Source organism: Plasmodium malariae (assembly GCF_900090045.1).
Source record: "Plasmodium malariae genome assembly, chromosome: 12".
NCBI lineage: Eukaryota > Apicomplexa > Aconoidasida > Haemosporida > Plasmodiidae > Plasmodium > Plasmodium malariae.
This window is the reverse complement of record NC_041786.1, coordinates 1,157,142-1,177,788: the sequence shown is the minus strand read 5'-3', so window position 1 is coordinate 1,177,788 and position 20,647 is coordinate 1,157,142. Positions and strand designations below refer to the sequence as shown.

The following is a 20,647-nucleotide window of genomic DNA, read 5'->3' as shown; positions in this document are numbered from 1 at the left end:
AATAAAACAAAATAAAATAAAACAAAATAAAATAAAATAAAATAAAACAAAATAAAATAAAATAAAATAACATAAAATAAAGAAGGAAAGAATTAAATAAAACAAGGAATGAAGTAAAAAAAAATACACAAGGTATGCCAAAAAAATGCAAGGCGAATTTTATTTTAATTTATTCATTTTATTTTATTCATTTTATTTTATTCATTTTATTTTAAACATTTGATGTTATTCATTTGATGTTATTCATTTTATTTTATTCAATTTTATTTTATTTATATAATTTTTTTTTTTTTTTTTTGCTTTTTTTCTTTTTTTCTTTTTCGTTTTAAGGAAGTTTTAAAGCTTTTACGCTCTCCAAAAAAAGTCCAATTCGTATAGTTCATCGCTGCAGTGACAACGGGAAACTTCAATTACTCAGCATATACACATTTGAAGAGAGGAACAAAAAAGAGAACATTCGTTTTTTTGAAAAACTTATAAAACATTTTAACTCTGAATTTATGTGCTACAATTAGCTGGCAGTCAAAAAGAGAGTAAAATGGAGAATGGGGCAAGTGAAAAATGGAGCATATAAAATATAAAGCCAAGTGAAAAGTAAAAACAAGAACAAGAAAAAGAACAAGAACAAGAACAAAAGTAAAAGCGTTGGTGACGATACGAATTTAATAACTACTTTATGCTTTATGCTGTATTACGTGAGAAAAAAAAAAAAAAAAAAAGACGAAAAATTTTCAAAAAATTTCATCGGCTTTTTATGGTGTCCATACAACTTGCACTTTTTTTACCGTCTCACTTTTGTACTGTTACTGCTGTTACGATACAAATATGAATGTGTATATTATGCATGTATGTACGTGCGTTGGGGCAGAGCATAAAATACTACTTAACGGTCAATAGCATTTTTGAAAAGTACTACATTAAGGGAAAAAAAAAATTAGTTACTTTTCATGTTCACACATATACTTCAAAACAAAATAAAACATGACAATAAACAAAAAAAAAAAAGAAAAAGAAAAAGGAAAAGGAAAAGAAAAAAACAATATGGTATATATGGTATGCATAATGCCTATAACATCATTTGTTTAAATTCAAAAAAAAAAAAAATACATGTATACATGAGTGAAACATATCATGCATAACATGGGTACGTATAATTTGGCAATATAACATATCCTTGCTATCTTGTTTCTCTTGCAGCCCGTTCAAGTAGAGTAAGGTTTTTCCGTTCCTTATTGCTGAGAAAGGAAAAACGTGTACACATGTATATATATATGTTGCATGCATATGTAAACAGGTGCGTATATATATGCATGTATATGTCGGTTTGTGTGTACATATGTATGCTCACGTTGAAACAACGCTACATTTATAGGATACTAACAATTTGTAGTTGTAAAGGAGTTGAAAGGATCCTGTTCCGATGGGTATATTTTTTCCAACTATTATACTCTCACTGATGTTATTAATTTCATCAATATTTTTAAAGAAAGACGAAACGAATAAATGCTCATTGGTTTCTTCAAATGATGCAAGCATTAATGTGCTCTGTCGAGCCTTCTGTATGCCGAACCGGTTTATACCTAGAATATCCCCCCTGTGTTGGTAGTAATGCAACGAAAAAAAAAAGGTAAACGCATTGGAGGCATGTACAAAAATGAAGAATAATGTATGATGTAATTATGCATACCTACATACACAATTAGAATTAGCACAGGACGGATGCATGGAAAAAAAAAAAAAAAAAATAATATAATAAAAAAGTGTGTACTAACGTGAACGCCATTATATCCGCTAAGAGCATTATGTGTCGAATGTCAATGTCTATGCTGTATGCCTCAACGCATTTTTTTATTTCATTTATGATAGTCACTCTGGCTGCTTCTATGCCTAGGACCTGTTAAGGGAGGAAACGACGGAAGCATGTGTAAGCAGAAACCACACAGAAACAGATACACACATATATAAATATATACACATTTTACGCCTGTATGTGGGCGCTGGTGCGTATGTACCCCCACACGCAGTTCCCAAACACTTGCGTTAAAATGAATACCTGGAAAACGTTTATCACGTGGTTCGATATGATGTGTTTAAAGTCGACTCCCTCCAAACCCAAAACATAATTTAAGGAATTTCCTTCCACCAAGATAGAATAAATGATTTTTTTTTTTTTTTTTTTTTTTTTTTTCATTTTCTCGAGTATTTACCCCTCCATTTTCATCTGCACATATTTCTATATGTTTATCAGAATCTTCGTCATATAACTCAATTTTATCATTTCTTATATCGTTAATCTCAATTTCATCAAAATTCAAGGAGTCTATGTTAATACTGTCTAGGTTTACTTTGTTATCTTTCTTTTCTTTCTTTTTTTTCTTTTGTTTTTGCATTTCTCTTTTTATATTGCTTTGCATTATTTTGGTGCTAAAATTTTCCATAATGTTTTCTAGTTTTACCATTTCTTTCGCATTTTGCGCATTTTCAATGTCTCCTTTTCTATCAATCTGTTTATCGTGTGCATCTGATCCGGATTTGAGTTCTAATCCTGGTTCTTTCTTTATGTAAGTACTTACGTCATTCTCTTCCATCCCAGCTGTACATCTGTCTCTCTTCATATTATCGTCAATTGCTTTGTTGTGTGTATCGTTATTCTTATTTGCGTCATTCCACTTGTTCCTTTCCGCATCACTCCCTGTGCTACTGGCCACTTCACTGTCGGTTACTTCCACTTCCTCTTTCTTTATAATGCACCTCTTAATATCTTTATTTCCATAAATTAACAGGTCTAGTAATCCCCTTTTCAATGATTCCAATTGGAAGAAGAGAAAATCATCATTTTTGAGTGATATGTGTAATTTAAATTTGTTGACAGCTTCTATACATATTTTATTAATTTTAATTTTGTTAATATGACTTTGTTTTAGTATAATATCTCTAATATTGTAAGATGTAATATTTAAAAAAAGTTTTTGCATTAATTCTTTATTAAATTTAATGCACAGAAATATACCTCTACTAGTATAATCTTCCTTGATATATTCACATACATCTCTTATTGTTGTCTTTTCTAATTTTGATTTTATCATTAAAGCGAAATTGTAATTGTCCTTTACTTCTAAGGGAATATTCAATATAGGTGTCTGGATGATACTCGACGCGTTGATTATTTCCTTAATTCGTGGAACTCCTAGGGTTACGTTCATGCTAGCCACACCTGGGGAAAGACAAGACACAATGGAATAAAAACAAAAATAAATAAATAAAAAATAATATAGTATAATATAATATAACGCAGCATATTACACTACAACACGGTACATTACACTGCAACACGGTACATTACACTGCAACACGGTACATTACATTGCAACACGGTACATTACATCGCATTACGATCAATATATAATATAAAAAAAAAAAAAATTAGCCCCTGCATATAAGGAAGTGTTTACAAGCAGCTGCTTGGAAAGCTTCATTACTTAACCGTTAGCATTCACCAACATCGACCTCTAAAAGACTCGTAGATTTTTTACAGCGCTGGTGCTTGTCCAGTTAGGCATGTATTTTGCGTGTGTGCATAAGAGGCGTGTGTGCATAAGAGGCGTGTGTGCATAAGAGGCGTGTGTGCATAAGAGGCGTGTGTGCATAAGAGGCGTGTGTGCATGAGAAACGTGTGTGCATAAGAAACGTGTGTGCATATAAAGCATGTGTACATAAGAAACGTGTGTGCTCATATGCAGCCTGGGGGTGAATATGCCTCAGTGTGCAGGGTCGTACCGGCAAAGTGAAACGTTTTGAGGGTCATCTGTGTGCCTGGCTCTCCTATGGACTGGGCGGAAATAGAGCCCACTGCATCACCTGGTGCAGATATGTACTTGAAGTATTTATATATATTGAAAAAGACAAAGAGATACAACTGCTTTAAATTTATAAAAGAGTAATCATAGATCATGTAACGGTAGGATATGTCATATGTATTATTTAAGAAATCATAATAATCCTTAAATCTTATTAATGCAAACCCTTTTTTATATTTGAGGTATTTATAAATATTGATAGCTTTTACAAAAAGCCATTTTTTTATTTCTTCAATGTATATTTTCATATTTCGAGTATTTTTTTGATGCGTTGGCTTCTCTTCTTTAGATATATGTGTATGAATAAAAATATTTGACGGAACAATTTCTGTTAAATAGTTTATTAAGAATTCTGTCCATTTTACTATTTCGTACGGGAATAAAATAAAATGCTGTTTCAAATTTTCTACATGCTCAAATACACTTACAAATGCTATTATATTCTTTATCATCTGTTTATAGTATTTATTTTCATATAAAATCTCGTTTTCACTAACATCCTTTACTATATCTTTATAGCAGTGGTTATTACTATTATTATTACGCCTTCTCCTCAAATGATTACAGTCAAGAAACGTGTTTCCCCCTAACGAATGCTTGCTTTCTTTACATCCCTCATCAAGATGACTATTTCTCGTATGTATAATGCCAACTGGGGGGTCCAGACTAACGTAGTTTTGACGACCACTACTGCTACAGCTGCTTCCGCTTCTACTCCCGCTTCCATCACTCCTACCATGTGAGCTCTCCTTTTTGCACTTGATTGGGGGAGCACTATACCCATCGTTGCAGTTCTCATTCGTAGTATCATCAAACGACAAGTCATTGTCCAGACCCTCCTTATTCTCCTTCGCGTTCATTTTTATAAGCTTCTTTAGGAAGTCCGATTCGTCTAAAGAAGATGAAGACGAAGACAAAGACGAAGAACAGTAGTAATTGCCATCGTTCAACTTTTCTTTTATTATATCTATTTTTTCTTTTTCACTTTTATAAATATTATTAACAATTTCAATTTTCCTCCTAATGTTTTTACTCATCTTATTGTATTTGCTATCTATATATCTTTTTTCATAATCAGTTAAAATTAATTTTTTCTGGTCAACTAGTTTTTTTATTTCAATAATATTTCTGTATTCATTTACAAAAAATCCAATGTGTTCGTATCTCCGTGGAGGTAGGATACTGTTCATGTTGTACCACTTGTTTTCTTTTTCACTCCTATGTAAGTAACAACTACATTTTAAATCTTCATATCGTTTTATTTTATCTATCCTTCCATTATTCTCATCCTCACTTTCCATTTCCTCGTCTGTGTTTTTACTTTCTAAAAATGGGAAAAAATCGGCTTCATTTTGTTTTAACTGGAATTTACTACTACTGTCCTTTCTTAACCCCCTACAGTTTGTTTGATCTCCCAACAAATGATCTAAGCTGGTTTTATTGGAAGGACTATCCAAAACGTTCATTTTATTTTGCTTAATTTTACTCTTCTTCTCTCCTTGAGCGCCTCTTAATAGTGACTTCTTTTCTCCCTCTTTATCTTCTCCACTTGATTCTGTTCCCACTTTGTCATTTATTTTTGTACTTGTTGGATGTACGGACATAAATTCGTCATAGTTACCCTCCTTCTGGGGTACCTTCACCTCCTCCTTATCTTCCTCATGTTCTTCTCCTTCCCTCAATGCACACTTATCGCATTGTTCACGTCTATCATATTCATCCATTATTTTTTTAGTCATGTACTTGTCGTGCTGTAACGGTATAATTGTATCACTTTGTCCAATTATTTTTAAAGAAAGTCTTTTCATTATTTCGCGCAGGATAAACGAGAACGGTGCGCATTCATCCGGTTGGTTATCCGAAGTGTTCTCCACTTGGTTTCCTCCACCTCTGTCTGCACCCACTATTCTGCACGTGGGGGGTGCTCCACTAGTGCTGCGGCTACAACAACAACTACTACTACTACTACCACTACTACTACCACTACATCTACTACTGTTCGGGCTTTCCAGAGCCGCTTGATTCTCCCCCTCAATCTGTTGCGTCTGCTTCGGCGTTTGATAGGGGATGCTAATAATGCCCATTTTTCCCTGGCCGATCATCTGAGCGCTGTGCAAGCTTCCCTTAAAGGAGAGAAGCTTGTGGCTTGAGGATATGGAAATGATATGGTGGAAAATTTTGTCAAACTGATCCGCGTACGTATTATTGTTATCGACAAAGGAGGGATTCAGCGCATCATCTCCATAGATAAACTGTATTATCTGTTTATCACAGGATCTAACAGAGTAGTCATAATGGATTGAAAGATCTTCTAAAGCTTTCATTAATCTTCTTTGCATGTACCCAGTTTCGGCAGTCTTCACAGCAGTGTCGACTAATCCTTCTCTACCAGACATGGTATGAAAAAAGAATTCGGTTGGATTGAGTCCAGTATAGAAAGAATTTTGAACAAATCCTCTACTTTCAGAATCTTTACAATGAAAATGAAAATGGGGTAATGTTCTATTAATAAATCCATTTTGTATTCTTTGACCAGCTACATTTTGTTGTCCAACACACGCTATCATTTGTGCAATATTAATTAGAGCTCCCTTAGCTCCAGAGTTGAACATAATTAGTGGTTTATTTAAATGATGTAAATACTGATTACATGTTTTTCCTGCATCATTTCTTAAATCATCTAATATATTTTTTACCTTAATTTCTAACGTTTCTTGTAAAGTACATCCTGGTTGTATTTGCATTTTCTTTTCATTATAGGATATAATTTCTTTATTAACCATATCATAACCTTTAAGTAATAAATCTTTTTTCTTTTCTGTTAATGTAGTGGATGGAGTAACATCATCTATTCCAATGGTCATACCTTTATTTGAAAAGTATCTACTAGTTAGTTTAGAAAATCTGTTCATAATTTTTACCGCAACATGCGATGAATTATGATGAATTAAATAATAGAATAGACCATATTTTGATGACCCTAATACTTTTTTCCCAAGCGAACCACAAACTAGTTCAGATTTATAAAAACAAACATATGAATCATTTAAGCATAAATATTTTAAATCTCCATTTTTAGATGAATATTCTCTTTCTTTTAATTCAAAATTTATTATAGTATTTTCTTTTCTATTAGGTTTAATTAAAACACTAATTAATTGCTTACCTGTCCATAATTCCTTAGGTTTTAATATTGCCGGTACAGGTAATTCTATATGAACTTTTCCATCGGAGAAATAACAGCATAATAAACAAAAAGTATCTCTATCAATAAATGTATCCTTATTAGTAATAATATAAGATGCAGATAAAAAATCTTGTGTTAATGCTATTATTACTTCTCCATTTTTTGGTGTTATTAAATTATGTTTCACATTCATTAGATATAATGCTTCTGCTCTTGCTTCTTCTGTTTGTGGTACATGTAAATTCATTTCATCTCCATCAAAATCTGCATTATATGGTGAACACACACATTCATTGAAACGAAAAGTTTTGTAATCCATTACTTTTGCCTTATGGCACATGATTGACATGCGGTGTAGAGACGGTTGCCTGTTGAACAAAACGATATCACCGTTGCATATATGCCTTTCCACTATATCCCCTATGCTCAGGTTATCTATTACGTACCTTTTATTCGCGTACTTCAGGCTTATTTTACTTGCGCTGATGCTTGGGCAGGCATTATCATTGGTACCAGCACTTCCGTTAACAATACCGCTCCTGTTGATGTACCTTTTTAGGGCGTCCAGAATTGCCGGGGTACTGCCGCTACCGGCCATACCCCCGTTGCTCATTGCTCTAAGACCAAAGCTAGTATTCTCAACATAATCCGCACTTTTCTGTTTCCTCTTTATGATATAGTTAGCACCAGGCCACATGTTTGCCCCATTTCTAATGAGCATTTTTAATTTTTCCATATTGTATTTATTTACAATTTCTGGATAGGTGAGTCTCATAGCAATAATTTTTGGTATAACAACTTCATCTATAGAAATATTAGGATCAGGAGATATAACAGTTCTACTTGAAAAATCTACTCTCTTACCCGATAGATTACATCTAAATCTACCTTCTTTTCCTTTGAGTCTTTGACATATACCTCTTCCTGGTTTTGAAATATTTTGTGTAGCTAAAAGCTGTGATACAGCTGGTGAATCACTGTTGATAAATCTGGTTAGCTGTAATTGTAAAAATTCAATATTTCCTAAAAATTGATTCGTCTGATACCCATTTAAACATTGATTATGAATAGTATTATTAAGTTGTGCTATTTCGGACAATATACATGTTAAGTCGTCTTCTGCTGTACCATGTTCATCTATAATTACAGAAGGGCGTATAGTATTTGGAGGTACTAGAAGTGCTGTAATGATTAGTTTTTCTGGTTTCTCAATATTTAATAATTTTACATGAAATGGATTTATATTACGAAATAATTTTAACACATATAAACTATTTAAATCTTCCTCTTTTATAATCATTTTACCATTTACTTTAACCTTTAATATATGTTTTAATTTCATAAATTGATCAAGACTCGGTTTTATTATCTTCTTAATTACTCCTTGTGGACTTCCACATTTATAACATCTATTTATTTTTTTGCATTCATTTAATATTCTTTTAAATAAATGTTTTTTAAAAAGTGAGTCATCTGTCTTTTTCCTTTTTAATTCTGAAAATATTTCAATCTTATCTAAGGGTAATAACAAATTTGAACACGTTTTACATATACAATATAGAATATGAATAATATACTTATAATATCCTATATGAAAAAATGGATAATTTAATTCAATATGTCCAAAATGACCTGAACAGTTAATAAATTTTCTATTACATGTTTCACATACTGAATTACTTTTATGTGCACCTAATTTTAAATCTAAAACACCATATGGATATGGAATACCACTATTACTTTTATACATTTCTCTATTCATAATTTTTACTTCCGAATATTTAATTATTTCTTCTTTACTCATTATTCCAAAGTGGATGCTCTTAATCTCACAGTTGTTCTTCACATCCTTCACGAAGCCCTTCTTCAAGCTGCTCGTCCGGATTACCTCCCTCAGCTCCTGCATGTCGACCTGCATCATGCCTCGGACAGACGCTATAAAGTTATGCGGAAGATCACCAGAAAATAATAGAAGCCTATTCGAATATAATAGACGCCTGATTAATTATGCTGGAATGTCGGAAGTTTAGATGCTTATCCCGTTGGAACTTCCAGTCCTCGCGTGCGCATACGTGCACGCTAGTAATATAAGCAAGTAACGTTTTCGTTTCCGCGCTAGACCAATACTGCTTCCTTCACGCAAGGGGGATGCGCCATATACCTACGCATCCGCGGCATACAAACCACTTCGTTCTGTTTTGTAGTTAATATGTATTAGTAGTATAAATCTCTCTCTCAAGCCTAATCCACAAAATTGACTCTAACTCATATATAGCTCTTCTTCTTTTTCTCCTTTACTCCGCCTTATTTATATTCAACGGATGGCGTCACGTATTGTTGCACCGTTTTTCATCAGCTATATCCTGCATGAGCGTAACTAGGAATATGCATATATATATATATATATATATATATATATATATATATATGTACAATCTTCTTTTTACCTTTCGCCTATTTTTTATGCCGAGATTTAAAAAAAAAAAAAAAAAAAAGTCCCTACGAGTTCTCCACTAATATGTCAAACACTCAATCAAATGTAGTAAAACTTAAAAACATTTTTTCTGAATTATATAATATTCTGCTTGAAAGTTTTGGGAAAAATTGAAACGGGGGCAGTATGTAAGTGCAGACCAATACCCCTACTATGTACTTGAGGAAACAAACGTATCTACATCAGTTTCCTACGTACAAGCGGTTTTCTCACAATCGTTTTGCGTACATGTCGCTTGCATATAAAATTATGTACGTAATCAGAATTATAGGACTATTTAAAAAAAAAAAAACAAATAATATATAAAAAATTTAGCCGCATATATATAACTGTAGTCGCTTTTTTGTTTTTAAAAAATATTTTTATTATGCATTGAATTGAGAATTCTCAATGGTACCTTTTGTATTACACTCTCGTACATAAATACATATATATATGTACATATTATGTACATTATTATAGGGAGAATTCTTTTTTTTTTTTTTTCCCCCAATTTATTCATTGCATATACATATGTATATAAACAACGTTGCTATATATATTTCTATCCTGTGCGCATTTGTAGCATTGAACTAGGACGAGTTTTCAAAAAATCAACTTTTAATTTTGCTTTAACAAGTACTGATTTAATTCTACAAGAAAAAGGGGTAAACTATACATAACAACTTAGTTTAAAGCAAAAAAAAAAAAAAAAAAAAAAATATGAAAAAATATATGAAAAAATATATGAAAAAATATATGAAAAAATACATGAAAAATTGGCATTCGAGAATATACCACCTTTCTTGGGCGCTCTTGAATATAGAATTAATTAAATTTACTAAAGAGATTGGTATTATAAGAATAATAAAAAAAAAAAAAAAATAAAAAAAATATACCAGTTAATATATCCATTTGTAATATCCTTTTAGCTTATTTTTAAAACATCTAAAATTTTTGTAATTTCTGTAAATTTTTAAGGCCTCGAAAAATGAGTGAATGGATAGTGGTGCACAAAACTAAGTGCTTTTATCATCTCCTCTTTGCATTCACTTGACAAGAAGATAATTTTTTATGATAGCATTATGAGAGGGAAACCAAGGATGGGATTTATATACAATACAGTGCGTATAGTACAGTACTGTAATGTATAGCATACGACATAACATACGTAAATATATATCCATATATATATATATATATATATATATATATATATATATATATAATAGTACCAATATGTAATATAAAAAGATGTAATTGTAATGGTGTTCTTTTTTTCCTAGCATGTAATACAGCTCGTTCATTATGGTTAAAAAAGTCTAGAACTTGGAAAATATGGAATGTTACTTGTATACACTTGGCAGCCACTACTCGTAACCACTACTGGGGACTAGGTTACACTCGCTTCTACCTGCAGGTACCCATACCCATAAATTTTGGCCCATTTATGTGAAGTATGAAATATACTGTAAATATTATTATGTAAATATTATACTGTAAATATTATCAGGTAAATATTATCAGGTAAATATTATCATGTAAATATTATCAGGTAAATATTATCATGTAAATATTATTATGTAAATATTATCATGTAAATATTATCATGTAAATATTATCATGTAAATATCATCATGTAAATATTATCATGTAAATATTATCATGTAAATATCATCAACCCGTTTGGCAGCAACTATACTACAGGGGAACGTCGATACATGAGCATTTACCCACATACGTGCGTACATATACATGTGCATATGTTTGTATGGGTGTATGTGTACATGAACAGGTGTGTACGGTTAGTGAATTTCCCTTTTTTATGATCAAGGGTTCGTTCTGTTTGAAGCTCAAAGACGAGTTTTCCGTACAAGGAACAAAAATGGAGTTGAAGGCAAAAAAGTAGTTAGAGACAAAAATGGAGTTAGAGACAAAAATGGAGTTAGAGACAAAAAAGGAGTTAGAGACAAAAAATGAGTTAGAGACAAAAAATGAGTTAGAGACAAACAAAAAAGACGAACCCAAATGAGGTGCAAACATAAGAGCAAAAAATGAATAGACAAGAAAATATTGAATAAAAAGAAGGAATACCAATAGTATTACACAAAGGATCTCCTCCAAAAAACTATGTTTCCTTTTGAATCACCCGATACCATCAAAGTGTCGATGTCGTTTACCACAACGGTCATGACGGGTGCCTACAAGGAAGAAAAAAAAAAAAAAAAAAAAAAAAAAGTAAAAATGAAAAAAGAAAAAAGAAAAAAATATAAATAGAAGATGAGAGAACAAAAGAAAAGCCCACTTGAACAGCTCATTATACTTAACATGTTGCATAGTGGCACTAGACAGATTTGCAATGTGAAGGTATACATGATCAACTGACCTTATGATGTTTTAAAAAGATAAGCTTGTAGTTGGACTGTGGGAGTAGAGAGCAGATGTAAATGTTTCCGTCCTCTGAACCCGACATAAACCAACCACCTCCAAATTTGGAATAGCAATTGCGTATGGGAAGTAGAGCATGGTTAATTCTAATTCTGTGTTTAACTGATAAGGTGGTGAGTACCCCTTTATTACCATATATACATTCAATAATACCAATATGATTATCACATGAGTTAACAATAATAGTGGGGTTAGTTTTAATTGTGTGATATCTAGGAATATATTTGATACAAGTTATTGGGGATAAGGAAAAAAGAAAACGAAATTTTATTTCAATTCGTTCATTATATATTACTTCTAATACATATATAGTACCATTTTTGGACCCAGCAAATATATTTAAACACGTATCGTCCATTTCTAGTGCTCTTATTTCACTCTCTAATTTAATTTTCTGATAAACCTGACCACTGTTTAGGTTTACAATTCGTAGTAGAGAAGTACAGTTGGAGCAGAGAAATATATCAAGATTTGTTGGAAATAATAAAACAGACAATGTAGCGGAGGAGTCAGAAAATACCTTTAATAAAAATCCTGTACATACTTCCCATATTTTTATTGTTCTATCAATAGATGATGATATTATTTTATCTTCACATAATGAAAAAACTAGACATGTTATTGCTTTTTTATGACCGCATAATTTTGATAACAATTGAGCTGATTCTTGGTTATCCTCAGCATAGACTGAGGAATCATTTTTCATTGGATCGCCTATCTCTTCTACACTTCGAAACTCTTCATTGATTTCGTTGCAGTTACTGCACTGGAGCGGATTGGAATAGCTATTACCGCGGTGGAGCGGATTGGAGTAGTCATTACTGCGATTGAGTGAACAGGTATATCTGTTACCACGATCGAGCGGACTGGTATAGCTGTTACCACGATTATGTAAATTGGTATGGTTATCTGCACCCATAACAATATTGCTGCTACCCTCCCCATTCGTGCATTCACTGTCGCTCTTCTTGAGCTTCTCCTCATTCGGGTGGAAGAAGTTACTGCTCATTTCTAACTTACTACGGAAGCATTTGTAAATGTATATTACTCCGTCTTTACAACCAACAGCTAATAAGGTATAATTCTTATTGGCAAAATCTTGGCCGATGAACAGATATGTAATGGGGACATTTCCCTTTAGTGTTATTTCATAAATAGGTTGTAGACCTTTTCCTAGTTCCGTGTTATACTTTTTATTGCTATATACATAATTATTTAGAGGCATCGATTCTCTTAACAGTTGTATATTTTGATTCTTCTTATTGCTATTGTTATGAATACCACAAAAAGCTTTTAACGTGTTAGCTACAGAGTACATATTATTTTTATGTAGAGCTAATTCCTCCTTTTTATTTTCGAAAAAAAGAGATGTATTGGTATCTGTTATATCAGGCAGGAAAGAAGATACTTCTCCTTCATAACTTGTTTCCACTTTTTTTTTGTTTACCCTGTTATTGTTGTAATGGATCAAGGAAGGGTTAATTACAATTTTCTTGTCATTTTGAGGGTTAAAGGGGTTATTTGGCTCAACATATACTTCATTTGCATTGTTAGTTGAATAGTGGTTTGCATACTCGTTCGCATAACTGTCAGCATACCCGTTTGCGCGGCCTCCCACATAGTCGTTCAGTATATCGTATATATCGAGCGCCTTTACATAATACGCATTGCACGTTTTTACTACTCTCAGAGCATATGCCACGTCAGTAGTATTAGGTTTTAAATTAATTTTTTCGTTGAATATATTTTCAAGCAAATACAATTTTGTTGTTTTCTTTAAATTAATAAGTGATACTTCTTGTAGAAGATGTAAAGCTGGACTAACGGATTCTTTCTTTGTAGAATCAAAGACTACTATAATACACATTGAATTTTTTACATAATTAAAAAGAGATTCATCTAAGTCTTTATTAGAACAATAACCACAATCAACGATTTTTATTTGTGTCTCCTTATGTGTAATTATATATGTATTATAAATAAAAGAATTCATATCTTCTCTTTGTTTCTTTTTGTTTTTCCTTAAAATGTTCAAGTTTATTTCATCTCCCAAACGTACAAAGAGATCTTCTAGTAAACTCGTCTTTCCAACACTCTTAGGCCCACACATGAGAATATCGGCCGTTGTGTTACTCTGTATATGGTTCTTACTTGTTCGATGATATAGATGCACATATTTCTCTTCACCACTGCAGTTTAAGAGAATCTTATCCAACGGAAGCCCATTCGCACCCCGACTGGCACTACGACTGTTACTTCCAATAACCCTGGGTTCACCAAGTCCGTTTTTGTATGCCACGGCATATGCTCCACTGCTCGGCTTACTCCCGCACAAATTGCGGTACACCATTCCAGGAATGCCGATATTTTTATCCTTGATATGTGAGAGCAAATTTAACAATTTATTGTAGCGATCGTTCAATAAATTATTTTTCTTCATATATTCCTTATTTTCTGATTCAAGCGCTTTAACCTTGCTTAGCAGGTTTGTCAGTTCGTCTTTACTTAACGCAGTGCTGTCCTTGGCACTCTTCAGTTCTGTAGCAAGTTTACCATGACGGCTACTGCTGCTGCTGCTCCTACCGGCACTCCTACTGCTATTCCTATTCCTACTGCTATTCCTATTCCTACTGCTATTCCTATTCCTACTGCTATTCCTATTCCTACTGCTATTCCTATTCCTACTGCTATTCCTATTCCTACTGCTATTCCTATCCCTACTGCTATTCCTATTCCTACTGCTATTCCTATCCCTACTGCTATTCCTATTCCTATTCTTATTCCTGTTTAATCTATTAGCACCATTTTGATCTGTACCTACCTGTACACCCCTCCTATCTGCAGCGCTAACCTTTGTGCACTCGCTTCGAGAAGGGCCTACTTCAGTCTTGTTATTTAATTCTTTACTGGATATATTCTGTACTTTTTGAAGCAAATCTTTAATAATTGATTCGTTGTTTTTATTTGTCCTTTCTAACGCTTCTACCTTTTTAGTCAGTGTGTCTATATTTGCTAACGCTTTTAGTAGTTTATTTTCTATTTCTAATTTTTCATTTTTTTCTGTTTTTAGTTGATTTATTAATATTTGATTTTTACTCAATAAGGATCCAACTTCCTTTGCTTCTTCTTTAAGCCTTCGTAATTGTTTCCTTGCTAGTATACCCTTCCATTTTAGCTGTATCAACTTAGTAGATCTTTTTAACTTCATATAATACATTCTTTCTTTGTACGTTTTCCACGTTGCTTGAATTTTACTAGCATAACAGTTTTGCTTATACGTTTTATAAAATCTCATAGTAAGGTATCTTCTTATATAAGATTGTATAAGTATAGCACACTTCCTTTTATGTAAATACTTCTTCCTAACGACATAACCATATATATGTAAACATATGAGCTCCTTGGCCTTTTTATTCCTCTCTTTCTCTTTTCTAATAACAATTAATATATTCCTAAACCATCTCTGTAGTACTACTACTTTGCTCCTCATTATACTGTACCTTTTCCTTTCCACATAACATTTATAATTCTTTTGAATGACTACTGCCTGTGCAAACCGGTAGTCACTTCTCATCGTTGACAAGATGTTGAACGCGTCGCTTTTGAAGAAGCACAAATTTTTCCCCACTGACCAGATGAACGCCGTTTCGTCGGTCTGCGGCTCGGTCTGCGGCTCGGTCTGCGGCTCGTTCTGCGGCTCGTTCAGCGGATCGTTCAACTTCTCATCCTGATGCCCCTCTCCTTGTTCTTGTTTACCACTGATGATACCCCCCTCCGCTAGCATATCCCCCTTGCTGGAATTTCCCTCCACACGTTTAGCTGTTACACTTGTATTCTTTCCCTTAATTGGTTTAGCCTTCTTGTTTGAGTATTTCAAGAAAAATTCATATTCATTTTGTTTTTCTCTTTTTATCTTTTTCAAGGATGTAATATACTCTTGTATGGGTCCAGTAGAAATCATTTTATTCAAAATAAATCTCGCTTTGTATGACCATGATTTTTCATTATATGCAGAAAATAACTCTTTATCGTTTTTACTTAAAAGAATTTTGTAATCATTTACACACTCTGCATGAGTCATACGAACCGGGTATCCAGCTCTACTAACTTTTATTGCTTGTAAGACTCCTCCATATTTCAATTGTTCATTAACGGATATACGATCAAATATATCTGGTAAGTTTTGTGAATTCGGTTTAATGCATCTAATAAAATGAGGATCCGTTTGTCGAATACGTATCATTAAAGAATTTAATTGTTCTTTGAATTCACTTGAGACAGTTACAAATTTTCTCTTATCCACATTTCGCCTTAAATATTTTTCAAAAAGCGATGATATATATTCATTCTTACTTTGCAATAATACATTCTGAACATCAGTTGATAATTGATCTTTGTTCTTTTCAACAAACCCTGCAGAATTATATTTGACTTCTCCTGCAAAATGGACTATGATAAAACTAAAACAATCCGTTTTAATAATTTTAAATCTCTTTGTATTAGAAATATGTTTTGTTATAATTTTACTACAAAAGGTTTTATCCTTACCTGATGGTATATGACATTCTTCATCTAACATACAAAATATGCCAAATGGTTTCGATTCTAAAATTTCAACACAGTCTTTATTATCTGGGAAGTCTAATGGGTCCCACTTTATTCCTTCTTGCATATATAATTTTTCTTCACATTTAAATATAAAATTATTAAAAAATAGCTGTAAACATTCATTTGTATAATTGATACATAATTGTTCAAATGAATTTACTGGAAAAGATTCAAATCCAAATATATCTAGAACTCCACAAAATAGATTCACATCATTTATAAAACCAATCGAATCATTTGTTCGCTCTACTACTTTTAAAAACAAACATCCATATATAGCTCTAGCTAATGCATCTCTTATATCATTTGCTATATTAGAATTTACAGGTTTTTTATAATGTTCATTATTTGCAATAATAGTTTTATAACATAAAGATTCTTTTAATTTCTCTTCATCTACATCTAAAAAAGATGCAGCCTTTTTTAAATCTTCATATGTAGAGTCCAAAATTGTTGATTCTTCCTTATTTTCATCATTATTAAATAAAATATTTCCTATGTAAAGAATACCTTCTAAAACTTTGAATATCTGATACTGTTCCTCCTTCTTTATACCTATCGTTTGCATAGCGTATATAGTCGATTCAAATTCCTCCAGTTCGTTCACCCCGTTAAGTTTGTACACGCTGGACTTGGTTAAGTAACGAAAGTTTGTGTGACTCCTAAAATCGCTCAAGTCGATTTTTAGCACTTTTATATTTTCTACTCCTTTGAACTTCTTCGTCGAGGGGAAGTGGTAGTAGTGACTACCATGGACACTGGGAAGACGAGTGCGAATGGTGTTTTCCGCTTCCTTCGCTTCGTCGTCTTCCTTCGTTTTTTCCACTTCCTTCTCGCTTCTTTCTTTGCTAGTTTCTTCCGCTTTTTCCCCTTCTGTCTCTTCCCCCCCGTGCGGACCCTGCCTAGCCCTTTGTGCAGCTGCACACAACTGGTAGAAGATGTGGTAGTTCCTTTCCCCCTCCTGTTGATCGCACACTCTAACTTTTTCTAATAGATAGGTTAAAATTTTAGCACCACATAACTTACCCTTTATATAACCCTTACTGTCTAAAGTGAATTGTAATTCTATGTATTTTCCAAAACGACTAGAATTATTATTTCTTAGAGTTTTAGCATTTCCAAAAGCTTCTAACAATGGATTACTTTCCAGAACTTGAGATTCAATTAATGATCTTTTTTTAATATCTGAACCTGCACATGCTAAAAATTTCATTACATATTTTGTTGATTCTGTTTTACCTGCTCCAGATTCTCCACTTATGAGTATAGTCTGTGATCTCCCATTATTACACATTCCTAGATAAGCACTATTAGATGTAGCAAATATATGTGGGGTTTTTGACTGTATTGGTTGTACATGTTTAGCTAGAACGTTGTCACTATATAAATTGTTTATTATCTTAAATGGATTCACAGCGATCAGTATGGGCCCTGTGAAGGTGTATATTTCATCAATGTCAAATCGCAGATTAAGGCTGTGTAGAATCGATGCTTCGTGTAGATGCGTTAACTTGGTCAGATCCGGTGGTGCGGATAGTCCGCTCGAATCGAATATGTCTGAGTGGGATATGGGAAGGGGAAAAGGAACAGATGAAAAAGAGAACAAGTGAACTGGTGCTGAGGTGAGTGCTCAAGCTGGCTCGTCCGCTACGTACACGAATGCATATATGTACGTACATCAATAATATAAAGAAGCGCACAGGGAAATGAGATAAAATCTGTCTACGTTTGTGAGCATATATGTATATTTAATTATTTATTTTATTTTATTTTTTTAAGCTTTTTCGTAAACTGTATCGTAGTATATTTACACTAGTCATCTTTTTCCTGCTTGAGACTTGCTCTACACACAGATACTGCAAAACATAGATGTACGAACCTAAGTTTCTAAGGTAGAACTCATCACTCTCCTTTAATTTAATAATTTCATCGTCTTCAGTCTTGACAACTATATCGTCGTCTTCTTTTATAATTTCAGCGCGAGCCCATACCTAAACAGTTAAGCCGTTACGCATGCATGAGGATATATATGTGCATATAAAAATAAATATATATATAAATATATATATATATATATATATGGATAAACACACGTTAACATATGCACACAAGTATCCATCCATACGTACATACACACACGCGCATACACATATCAATGTATATATTTGCATATTTACGTATGACCGCGTACATGCACGAAGCTTCGCTTGTAATGCTATTCGTTTACTTTGTTTTTATCTCTAATAAAAATTTTTGTGCCAATGACGCATTTGCTGGCAGCATCCATTAGATAGTATATTTTTACTAAGATTTGTTTTGACGAATTTTGTATTCACAAATGCTGCTTTGGTTGTCCTACTCAGGTTTGTCCCGTTTTGTTCTCCTGTGTACCGGTCAACTTTATGTAACTGTGTTCAACTCTGTTCTACCCTATGTAACTCTAGTATACTCTATTGAACTATATTATACTATTATTTATTTACTTATTTATTTATTTACTTATTTATTTATTTACTTATTTATTTATTTATTTATTTTATTTTCCTCCTTTTTCCTCGCATCATTGAGAGGGAAAAAAAAAAAAAAAGAAAAAGATTCTACTGCGGAACTATTGAAAGGGCAGATAATGATATGATAAATTATATGCAAAAAAAAAAAAAATAAAATAAAAAATAAAACGAAGTAAAATAAAATACAAACAGGGAAAGGAGATCGAAAAGCTAGCTACACGTTAATATTATAACGAGCATTTTCAATTGAAACTAATTAAAATATACAATTTTTTAATTTAATTGTTCATATTTTTAATTGGCACCCCTTTAAAAATTTTCTACATGTAATGTAGAGCATGAATGAACTGTTGTACTTGTTAACTTGTTCGTTTTTTTCGGTGTAAACATAAGCATATGAATGTATGAATACATATTCATATATACATAAATAAAGACATATATGCATATATACATTTATACTTGCACATATATGTGTTTTGGATGTTTATATATGAACTTGCATATCCTGCACAAGTCAAGTCTAAAACAGAGTAATACGTTCTTAAATCCTCTTGTACATTTCTCTTCCCTTCCCTTTACATTTTTTTTTTTTTTTTTTTTTTTTTTGAAATAACTAAAAAGTAAACGTGTTATAGTTACATGAGATAAAAAGGGATTACTTTGAGGAAAGTAAACTTACTGATACATACTCGTGTATATGTACTACTTAATAAGGGAAAAGAAATTAAATACATAACATATTGGCTGTAATAGCACGGAAAAAATGGGCTTCTACACATGCATGCATATATATATGTATGTATATGTGTATATTCATATGTGTATATTCATATGTGTATATTCATATGTGTATATTCATATGTGTATATTTATATGTATATGCTAACTGATTGAAAAAAAAAAAAGACAGAAAAAAAATATTAAATTAGATATAATATAATAAAACATAGTATAATGAAATGTAGTATAATAATATATATTATAATAAAATACAATATAATTAAATATAACGAAAAATAATTAAATACAATTATATAAGAAAGGAAGGGGCAAGGTATGAGAACAAAGAGAAATAAATGAACATAAGATATAAAAAAATATATAAAAGAACAAAAAAAAAAAAAAAAAAATAAATAAATAAATACTAATACGGGTTGTTCTTTCTTACTATTTTAAAACAGTGTTTTAGAATGATTTAGCGTTTAAATTAACACACAGAAATCAAATTAATATTTATACATAAAAAGGAACGGATATACACTTTTAAAAAATGCGTACCAGTGGTAACAGTGTATATTACGATTAAATATAAGTATATGTGCGTGTATGTATGTATGTTCGTATGTAAGTACATATGTATATATGTATATATGTTTGTATGTTTGTATGTTTGTACGTTTGTATGTTTGTATGTATATATATGCATATGTATAAAAGGTGTAAAAACTAGTTGCATGATCTTTTTCAAAACTTTATTACAAAAAAAAAAAAAAAAAAAAACTTATACATGTATGTATTTAATTATTTATTATTTTTTCTTTTTTTCATTTGAGGATACTGT

The 20,647-nt window shown here is 32.0% G+C and overlaps 2 protein-coding genes across 2 annotated transcripts; both read right to left on the bottom strand.

Annotated features, from left to right (window-relative positions):
- Nucleotides 1-1,177: 1,177 nt before the first annotated feature.
- Nucleotides 1,178-8,962, bottom strand: PmUG01_12035500 (DNA-directed RNA polymerase III subunit RPC1, putative; the record flags this gene model as incomplete). Its single annotated transcript, XM_029006560.1, has 5 exons — nt 1,178-1,235; nt 1,349-1,594; nt 1,773-1,894; nt 2,208-3,214; nt 3,778-8,962. The coding sequence occupies 5 exons, from the start codon at nt 8,960-8,962 to the stop codon at nt 1,178-1,180; spliced, it is 6,618 nt and encodes a 2,205-aa protein (XP_028863037.1).
- A 2,657-nt stretch (nt 8,963-11,619) lies between these two features.
- Nucleotides 11,620-18,860, bottom strand: PmUG01_12035400 (myosin C, putative; the record flags this gene model as incomplete). The annotated part of the gene is made up of 4 exons (XM_029006559.1): nt 11,620-11,718; nt 11,904-18,130; nt 18,366-18,564; nt 18,801-18,860. The coding sequence occupies 4 exons, from the start codon at nt 18,858-18,860 to the stop codon at nt 11,620-11,622; spliced, it is 6,585 nt and encodes a 2,194-aa protein (XP_028863036.1).
- Nucleotides 18,861-20,647: the final 1,787 nt, after the last annotated feature.